An 11,158-nucleotide genomic window follows, 5' to 3' on the forward strand; every position below is an offset into this window, starting at 1 on the left:
CAATGTACCTTGAATGCCCTTCCCTCCAAGTTCTGCCTACCTGAAACCTAAGTATTCTCCACATCCAGTTTGAGTCTTATCTCTTCCCTTCTTCCCCCCAAACAGAATCATCCAAACTCTGCATTGGTTGAAAGGCAAAAGAAGAAAAAAAGGACCGAGGTCTACTTTATTTTTTTTATCTTGTTTCATAGACTGTCATGTTCAAAGAATCTATTACCAAGGTTCTGTTGGAACCCCCTCATACTTAATTTCCTGTCTCTGTGCCTTGACTGTGACCGTCTCCTGTGACAAAATGTGCTTCCTCTTAATATCCACCTTCTTAGAATCTCTAACTTTATTCAGATCTCAGCTCAAGTTATGGGTTGAACTCTCGTTGCAGTGCTAGTTAGCATGTGATTGTTCTAGCCATCAGACTCATCTACCTGCTAAGGATGTAAGTTCCTTGAAAGCAGGACTAGTTTACATTTATTTTGTATCCCCTCATTGTGCCTAGGATAGTGCTGTACTCATAGCAGACATCTGATATTCAGAAATTGATTATTTTCCTCCACTTCCTCCTAACCATTTGGGGACAGACTTTTGGGCAACAAATGACAAGGTCTCTACCGTGAGATTAAATGGAAATAAATTCACCAATTCCTCCAAAATGATTAAAGCTGAATTTGAAACAAATTGTAGAAATCATATTTTAACACCTATCAAATTCAGAAGGCACATGCAACTAATCCAGATGGCTGACCAGTATTGCATACAGTCCTGATTTTTCCTCTTAGTCTCTAGTCTGAGGATTAAATCTTTAATGGTGCAAATATACAGATCTCAGTATCCTGACAGTTACTACTGCCCTTTTGATTAAACATCTCTGTAGTGGCATGACTTTTCTCTGTTTACTAAAATTTCTATGGAGTCTATAAACATTTATTACTGCATTAAATGGTAGGTAGGGGAGGAGAAAACTGTCTTTACGAGAAAATTATTATCCTAACTCTTCAAGAATGGAAGGAAAAAGAGTTCTTTATTCTGTTTTATTGATGATAAACTTGTAAGATATGAGTTCATTATCGCTAATTGAGTCACATTATTTGTAGTGGTATATTATTGCTGACAAATCTTCTAATTGGGTAGGAAAAGACATTTAAAATATCAATTAGGCAATTTTTCTTTTTACCTGGTTACTAACATAATACAAAAATGATAGTAATTTCATAAAATAATAAAAATTTTTAGGAATAGAAGGAAACTTGAAAGATTCTCATCCATTTCCACTGCTCAAGGAAAGACAACAATCAAATCGCCCCACAGAGATTACTGTTTAATGATCTCCAGAGAGAGAATTTCTCCTTTTTCTCTCTTAAATGTATGTGTGTGCATGTCACACCCAAATAGCTGCTCAAATCCCTCAAATCCTTCTTGCTACAGCCTAAACGCATTCCCCTCAGAGAACTGTGTCTCACCAGCACAAGTCTTGAAATGAGAACAGAAAGAAGCTAGGTGGTTCAGGGTATCATATCAGGTGGAAAAAGCAGAAATTGGATTTTTACATCATGCAGAAATTATTTAATACAGTGAGTATTTATAGGAAGGAAGGGAGGGAGAGAGGGACAGATGGAAGAAAGCATAAGGGATGAAGGAAGGACTTCTAAATGCCTACATTCTAGACACTACAAATATTATATCATTTGATCATCGTAACTACCTTTGAGGGTAGGTAGGCTCTCTGTACTCCCGTTCCAATCTATAGAGTTTTATTAGCAAAGTAGTACCTTGCTAGCAAGTGCCATCTGGTTATTACTGCTTGCTACCTCTGTCTTCACTCCCCTGCCCTCTTCAGCTCCCCTACCCAAATTCAGATGGTCATGAAGGCTCCTTACTGAAAAAAGGCTGCCTTCAAGAATATGACTCTCCTTCCTTCAGAACTACAGACAAACCAGGCAAGGGCAGAGCGACTAGTTGTTCAGGAATGGGGCCAACGTTGTTTAAGTCCTCTTATTATTCATTATGACAGGGAAGGGGAACCTGTGGCCTCAAGACCACATGTGGACCCCTAAGTCCTCAAGTGCGGCCCTTTCACTGAATCGTTTGTTTTGTGAAGTTTGGATTGTAAAGTTCCACCTCTGGTCTAGACAATCAATGCAACAGTGAATCGAGCCCTAATTTATAATATTTGCTGATTTCCAAAGTGTAAATGTCACAATGAAAATTTAACAATTATAGCTAGTATGAGCTGCCTCCAGCACACCAATGGACAAGATTCTAAATAAGAATGAATACAAATGACTTTAAAAGTTATTATTTAAAAATTAATTCCCTGCTATGGCTTTTATGTTCTTATTATTGGTCTCCTCATAAAACCAAAACAGAGAAACATTCCAAATATATAAAGAGAGCAAGTGAGGCCAGTTCTGGTTGATCAAGTTTTTATACTAATATTACATTCAGACTTTTTTTTTTTAAGCTTCCAAGAGAGGTTGATGTCAGGGGGGGCGGCTAGGTGGCACAGTGAATAGAGCACCAACCCCGGAGTCGGGAGGACCTGAATTCAGATCTGGCCTCAGACACTTAACACTTACCAGCCATGTGAGCTTGGGCAAGTAACTTAACCCCAATTGCCCTGCATTCCTCCCTCTAAAAAAAGAGAGAGAGACAGACAGAGACAGAGACAGAGACAGAGAGAGAGAGAGAGAGAGAGAGAGAGAGAGAGAGAGAGAGAGAGAGAGAGAGAGAGAGGTGAAGTCACTGGATGGAGTTCAGCAAATAAGGTAGACCTCCATTTTATGTCCTTCATTAGTAAATTGCTACAGTCACAGCCTAAATGACTTTGGACAAGTCACCTTATCTCAGTGGGACTCAGTTTCCTCAAATATAAAAAAAGGGGGCTTGGACTAGAGGACTTCTCAAGTTCCTTTCAACTTTGGGTCTATAATCTTTGTGTCTATAATCTATAAGAAATTTGGGAAAGGAGAGAATGTTTAACTTCTTTCCAGGAACCATATTTGAATTTCAAAAACAGGAGCTTGTTGAATTAGATATGTCAGCATAGAAAAGACATGAAAATGTTAGATCTGAAAACAAGTCATATCGTGTTTTAAATATTTAAACGAGAAAAATATAATATAAATTGTATTACATTAATCTAGAACAAATATACAAATATATTTCCAAAAAAAAGAATTAATGAAGATAGTCCAAGTCCTCAGGAGTAAAATAATTTTAAATTTCAAAATAATAGAGCAGGGGAAGTATAAAGAAGGCTAGATTTGGACTCAGAGGACATGGAACTGAATCCTGGCTCAGCCATTTATTACCTACGGGGCCTTTGGCAAATCACTAGGCCTCTATAAAATGAGAAAGTTGGATTTAGTTGGGTCTTTAAGCTCCCTTTGCCCTCCAAATTTATGATCCTAAGTGAAACTATTTTTAAAATTGTTCATTCAAAAAAAAAAAAAACCTGTTCATTCTTTATTCTAATGGACATATTTGCAAGAGGATATTAAATAGCCAACATCCTCTCCTGAATGATGATTCATGTTGGCAAATTTCTGGATTAAATTTAATAACTGGGCATTTGTACAAAGCACGGTTTCCATTTGATGTTTCCTCATAGGACTAAGCAATATGACATTCAGATCAATATGCTGTAATTTCACATCAGTTTGGTAACACACAAATTGATTTGATGGTTTCTTTTTTTTTTAACTTAGATAACAATAATGATTTCCACTATAAAGCCCATACACAAAACTCCACCTGTTCTTATGTTTCCTCATTTTGCATTAATTGTCAAATAACTTGTCATTTAAAACACAGTAATTTCCATGACCACAAATGGGAGCAAATGCTATGCCATGTAGACATGATCAAGACTCTACCAATGGTGAGAAGCATCCTTCCCTCAAGAAAAGACACAATGAATCCGGTATAAGATGACTTAGATGATATAGTGCTAGATTTGGAGTGAGGAAGACATTAGTCTTCCAAAATCCTTCCTCAGATAACCAAGTTACCACTTTCCAGACTCAGTTTCTTCATCTATAAAATGGGCAGCTGTAGGCAACTGGGTAAAGCTATATATTACAGTGAAGGTGCAAACCTTCACTTATTCCTCCAGGTTGTTGTGAGGATCAAAAGGATAACATATATAAAGCAGTCTGTAAACCTTAAAGTAATATCTAAAGTTATTGATATTGTTAAGCATTAGGAAAAAAGCAGAAACTGATTCTAGAAAAATAGTTGACTATTGGACAGAGGTCTTCAAAAGCTCTGTTATTCAGGAAAGGTTTCCCAGAAAACTGAACCAACAGAAGGAAACAACTTGCAAAACTAGAAATGAGTGTCCAAGATATGCATGAGAATATAGACAGCTGTACGATGGAAGAAGTGAAAGACTATGGAACAAGGGAAGATGAGAAGTATTTGAACAATGCAAAAAGCAAAAAAAAAAAAAAGAAAGAAAGGAAAGGAAAAGAAAAGAAAAGAAATGTGAGAGAACCCAAAGGGACTGGGTGTACATTAATTGGGAATTCTTATTATCTTATAATGACTAATAATCTGTACTCCTTGCCTATATCTCAGAAGATTCTATCACCAAATTGCTGAGATTCTGTTATTTGAGTTTTCCTTCCTTGCCAGAATTCAGGGCCCTGGCAAATGCTGCAAAGGAACCACACAATGACCATAGACTATGTGGCACAATGGAAAGAGTTCTGGATTTAGAATCAAAGGGCCTGGCATCAAGGTGACACAGTGAATAGAGAACCAGACCCCCAAGTCAGGAAGACTCATCACTCTTCATGAGTTCAAATCCAGCCTCAGACACTTACTAGCTGTGAGACCCTGGACAACTCACTTAACCCTATTTGACTCAGTTCCTCATCTGTAAAATGAGCTAGAGAAGGAAATGGCAAACTGCTCTAGTGTCTTTGCCAAGAAAACCTGAAATGAGGTCATGAAGAATCAGACAGAACTGAAACAACTCTACAACATTTAATCTGAGTCAAGCAACCTGGGACAAATCATGCAACCTTCCTGTGCATCAGTTTTCTCACCAGTAAAACTAGGTGGCCCCTCAAGCCCATTCCAGCTCTAAATAATAAGGATAATAACTAGCATTGTAAAGGAAAGCTCTTTATATATGTTATCTCTTTGATCCTCACAACACTGAGGTTGATGTAATTATTCTTCTGATTTTACAGAGGAGGAAACTGGGGCTTAGTGAGTTACTTGCCTACAGTCACAAAAACAGTCCCTACATGATTAAGAGTCTAATCTCACTAAAATTCCTTCCCTAAATGAGTTTATTCTCTGTGCTCCTCCAGATTAGCTCCTCAAATCACAAGTTAGAGACAAGGTGCTCATTGACTCTTTTTCAATGCAAATGAATTCAAATCATGCCTGTTCCTTGGCAGCTGGCTGCAATTTCAGATCCTCTCTGTAATTGCTTAAGCTGGATTAAGGCAGCAAATAAGCATTTACCTGGAATGCTCAACAGCAACAACTCCTATCCATCATATAAATGACTTTCTTCTCTCCTTTTCTTCACAGGAAAACCCAGCACCAAACAAGAGCCCATGGGACACTTTCAAAAACCCTAGTGAATATCAACATTACACCACAATAAATGTTTTAGACACAGAGGCAAAAGACGCTTTGGAACTAAGACCAGCAGAATGGGAGAAGTGTCTGAATTTGCCTCTCGATGTGCAGGAAGGAGACTTTCAAACAGAGGTGTAACAGAGAAAGCAAAACATACTGCTACGGAAACCAGATGACTCATTGCACTGACACTCGAGACTTGGGATGCCTGACATTCCTCTCTGGACATTGTGGCTACCGTACTTATGTCAGGATCTTCATGTGCCAAACGTCAGTGGTGTTTTCGTACCATATCGTCCCACTAGGCAAGCTAGTGGAGAACCAGGTGTACAATTCTTACCATCCTGTGTTGTAAGTAAACGTGGAATGGATTTGTAAGGTAATCTTTATAGATAAACCTCAAGCAACGATTCATGTTGTAACTGCTTCATTTGGTTTAGTTTTCAGAAAACTTCACCATGAAGCACAATGTATATATTTATGCAGTTTTTAAAGTTTATAACAGTCTGTTTGGCCATTACTACACTTTTTACTTTATAATATAAAAGCAAAGTTTTTGTCATTAAATGAATGTTTGTTGAGCTACATTCTTCATTGCTTTAAATGCAATAAAGTAATAATCTCACTTTTATATGAATAATATATTTCACATCTTTATTATTGCAGTTTTCTCCAGAAAGCTCAGAGTAGCTTTCTCTGCTGCAGCTGTGTATAAAATATTTAAAATGTTGTATGGTGTAAATAAACTTTTGTCTACATATCAGTTTTTTAGTGCATTTTATTTGGGATTTATTGAATTGAAATTTACATATTTATAAAGTTTTTTTTTAATGCAGATACCGAAAAAAATGTATTCTCAGTTTTAATGGCATACCGTTACTACTCCTTTGAGGCTAATGATTCTCAAATGTAAAAGTAGGTTTGTATAATAGGTTCTGTATTTTCTATTCAAAACGCTCTTTGGAACAATGTACCATGTAAATTCAGCTTGTCAGAATTCTGCTGCCATCATTCTCATATATAAATATGTTTTTTTCTATCTTATGATGAAAACACAACTAAGAGAAAACAGTAAGTTACCATGCCAAAAAAAAAATTATTTTAAATAATTGAGGGCAGTGCATGTATCAAAAGAGAAGCCATGTGTTCTTACTACTTCTTCATAGCATATGAAAAAAACTGCACTTATGCAGGATTTAAAATCATCTCAGATCCATAGTCTATAACAGAGAAAAAAAGGAATGTATTTGGCAGCTCATAGAGAGGGGAAGGCTGCAGAAGCTGTTGGTGCAAACTATCTCTAGCTTCATTGTAAGCCATGCTGGTGATGTCACTAGCCCCCTCAGCTCATCATTAAAGGAAATTTATTGTGGGACTTGTTTAAACTTTTTTTTTGGTTGTTCTTCAGATGATTGAACATTGTATTTATGATACTGTGGCAAGGAAGGGTATCCCAAGTTTCCAAGAAGTTTATTCAAACTTGTTTGATGTTAAACCTGAGCTGCATTATCTTTTGTGACCAGCCCAAGTCTCTTAGCACAAGGGCAGTGGCTGCAATGGCTTTGGAACCGGTTTAGCTCAGGCAAAGAGAAAATGACCTACTTTTAGAAAGAGGTTCAACAAAAAAGCCAACTCCACCACCAAGCTGGAGCCTTAAAAACCAAACAAACAGCTCAGGCTTCATTCCTGTCATTTGTTTTTATTGTTCTCAATGTAAAGATTTTGAAAAGTCTATTTTTAATCAAGTTTTAAAAAATAAACATTATCAAAATATGCAAAAAAGAGTATAACTGTTAACAAAAGCCTGATTTTTCACTAGCATAAAATTATCATGCTAATTATAATATGGTCTTAAAACTCATTAATGTTCTATGAGATTTTTTTTTTGTTTTAGGAATAATATTCTGTCAAGCTATAAAACACAAAAAAACTTACTATTCAGCTTAATTCCTGTATCATGTAGCTGGGACTTCAGTTTCTAATTGAAATCATGAAACCATTCAGAACACCAGATGTAGAGACTACAGAGTATATGAAATCTTGATTTAAATAAATAAATAAAACCCACAAAGCACTGGCATAAACATTTCAGTAAACCTGAGTTTTGTGAGAGGCAGCAAGTGTAGTGGTTAGCAAACTGACCTCAGAGTCAGCAAGAGCTGAGTTCAAGTCTTGCCTCTGACACATACTGGCCACATGACCCTGGCCAAGTCACGATGTTCTAGATAGTTCTGTAATACTCTAAGTCACAGACAAGGTGGTGGCTTGAATTAGTAGAGGGAGTTTTCTTAACCAGTGAAATTACAAGTCTAGTCCCTCTTCCTATGAGTTTACTATATCAGAAAGAAAAGTATTTCTTCTAAAATGTGAATTATACAGTGTACTCTACAATGTCATAAAATAATTAAAATTAAATAAAGAACTTCCTTTATAATTTCTTTTCAGTTCCTATGACTTATGGAAATGTTTGGCAGGTTAATATTTGAGATATAAGTAGATGAAAGGCATAAAATTAGTAGACCCAGTTGTTGGGTGTGTGTAAGTAGGCTTTATGCAGGCAAAGACTCGTAAACTCATAAATTGTCAGTTAAAAACGAATTTACATAGAGTACAGAAGATGATTCTAAGCAGACTTCAGCAGCTATAGTTCCTAGTAGTTTTTAGTGATTTAGTCAATTGAATTACTCTAGAAGAGAGGTAGATAAACTCTATAATGGAGAATACAGATCATCAAAAAATCATTTATTTTTGGCTTTGATTTTTTTTCCTTCTACTAAGATAGGATTCTCATATATTTGTATATGCATACATATTCATATATGTATTAATTTCATTGGTTTATTCGTTGGAATTTCCGAGAAAACTCCCTCTACTAAAACAAATCAGTCTCTATTTTACAACTTATAGTCTTAGTGAGTTATCTAGATGATGACAAAGAGATTAGCTGACTTGCCCTCCATTAACCAGTACATGTCAGAAGGTAACTTGAACCCAGGTTTCTTCACCATATCACAAAACTTCCTGTACACATACATATCTACAGGTATGTACTGTAGCTATAATACATCTGCTCAGGAACACACATGCACTCATATGTACTACATTTGCTATTGGACACAAAAAATATCAAAGGATATATATATATATATATATATATATATATATATATATTCAAAGTTATAGAAGGAATATGATTTGTGTCAATGGAATGAATCCCTACAATAACAAAACCATAGGACAGATCCCTAAAGTATTAAAGTTAGCAACTTGGATGTGTACACACATGTATACATACATGTTATCTATGAAAATATGAGGATATAACATGTTCTGTGTATAGACCAAAGGGACAGGATGAAGGTACAGATAGATCCCTTTTACTATATATGTATGCATTTTTAACAAGTATCAATAATTTCATAGGTGTAAGTGAGGAAAATTCCTTTACTAATAGAAATTTGCACTTTCTCTGTGATTTATACTATTGGAAAGATTCCTGAGTGATCACTGAAATTAGGTGACTTGGCCAGGGTTATACAGTCAGTATGTGTCAGAAGCAGGAGTTAAGCCCAGGTCTCCCTGACACCATAGCAGATTGGCCCCCTGTCCTTTATGCCACAGTGCTGTCTAAATATAGGCTAGAGATATATTTACCTATATGATCTATATGGATTTGTTCATATATGTTACTATATTCATATAGATATCTATAGCAGTGTATATTTTCAGACATAGACAGACATGGACATATAGAGTACAGAGGTCAAACCGATGAGTTTGCATTTTGCCCTAGAAACAAAGGAAAAGTTTTAAGTAAGGGAATGATATAGTCAGAATTTTCGTCTTAGGAAGATTCTTTTGGCAGCTCTGTAAAGCATGGATTAAAAAGTGAAGGGATTAGAAACCAGAAGACCAATTAGAAACCTATCACAATAATCCAAAGAAGGGGTGATATGGGCATAAACTAGGTTATTAAACAAGGTAGAGAGAGAGAGAGAGAGAGAGAGAGAGAGAGAGAGAGAGAGAGAGAGAGAGAGAGAGAGAGAGAGAGAGATAAATGGTAGACACATTTAAAAGGTGCTATCTGGTTTCTTCCTACCCTTTTGTTCCCTACCTGGAACATGTTACATCCTCTTCCAAATTTATACAAGACTAGCCTAAAATAATGAGGGTGTTTCACTAGAAATTTGTGGAATTACAGTTTCCATATGGAAGAAATATAATTGCTTTGTTGTATAAAGATTTCCCCTCTACCCCCTACTAGGTTAGAATAATCTAAGATCCTAATGCTCTAAGCATGTAATGAAGTAAAATATGTGACAATGTCAAGAATTTGAAACAAGTCCTACAAAGTAGATAAACTGCCCATTAGTTATTGAAGGGAAGGGGGCAAGGAATAAGCATTTCTAAAGTACCTAGTATGTACCAGGCACTGTGCTAAGAGCTTTACAAACATCTCATTTAATACTCACAATAATTCTGAGAGGTCAGTACTATTATCCCCTGTATACAGTTAAAGAAACTGAGGCAAACAGAGACTCAGTGAATTACCCAGAATCACAAAGTTATTTAGTATCTGAGGCTGGATTTGAACTCAGGTATTCCTGACTACCAGGCACAGCTGTCTATCCACTGTGCCACTCAACTAACTCCAGCTAGGGAGAGTTAATTCTCTAAGAAAATATCCCTAAGTTGACTAGAGCAGAAACAGACTGAAAAACATTTACCTAAATTTCTTACTATTATCAACATGTAAATTTCGTTGCCCTAACCCCTGAACTACTTATTCATGGCATCAAAGTAAGAATATGAGGGGTAGCTAGGTGGCAGAGTGAATAGAGCTCCAGCCCTGAAGTCAGGAGGACCTGAGTTCAAATGCAACCTCAGAAACTTAACACTGAGTGACCTTAGACAAGTCACTTAACCCCAATTGCCCTGCCTTCCTTCCTCCAAAAAAAAAAAAAAGACAAAGTTCGAATATGTACAGTACCTTGGGGGTCAGCTGTGCCAATTTATTTCATTTTATGAGAGCTAATGTATTTATTAATATTGTGATAGGATCACAAAATTCTGACTCTAGAGCTATGAAGCCATCTGACTCTACTCTCTTTTAACAAATGAGACAACTGATTCTTAGAGAATTTAAGTGACTTGCCCAAGGCCAAGGCCACGCAGGCAGTAAGTGTCAGAGGCAAGGTGAATGCAGAGTGTTGCTGCCTTCCAAATATTGTGATCTTCTAGAATAAAAAACACATTGATAGGCATTGTTATTACTTCAGCTCTCAACTCTTCATACTAATAATTCATGCAGCAAGAATTTATTAGCTACTAAGCACACAGCACTCTGCTAGGCACAGTGAGGGGATAATTTTATATGTACATAAGCATGTTATAGTCCCAATATTCCAAGAACTGAGAGTCTGGCTAAGGAGAAAAGAATAACAGTTTAAAAATACAACACACACACACGCAGCGTAGAGTTAAGAATGAGTGTGGGTTGCTACAGAAGAATGAAGAGAATAACTTTGCTGAAGCAAACGAAAGGGATATGTGTATATGATGTTAA

At 36.4% G+C, this 11,158-nt stretch overlaps 1 protein-coding gene across 3 annotated transcripts in view; it reads left to right on the forward strand.

Moving 5' to 3' along the window:
• ADGRB3 (adhesion G protein-coupled receptor B3) overlaps positions 1-7,433 on the forward strand; it is a 923,661-nt gene extending 916,228 nt beyond the window's left edge. For all 3 annotated transcript variants that reach the window (XM_069070720.1, XM_069070722.1, XM_069070721.1), the window contains one exon: positions 5,542-7,433. In XM_069070720.1, the coding sequence (XP_068926821.1) occupies positions 5,542-5,730 (189 nt within the window). In that variant the 3' untranslated portion in view covers positions 5,731-7,433. The remainder of the gene's footprint in view (positions 1-5,541) is intronic.
• Positions 7,434-11,158: the final 3,725 nt, after the last annotated feature.

The sequence above is a fragment of the Petaurus breviceps genome, unplaced genomic scaffold (assembly GCF_028583685.1).
Source record: "Petaurus breviceps papuanus isolate PSGF00001 unplaced genomic scaffold, PetGlider_PUasm1.0 90822, whole genome shotgun sequence".
NCBI lineage: Eukaryota > Metazoa > Chordata > Mammalia > Diprotodontia > Petauridae > Petaurus > Petaurus breviceps.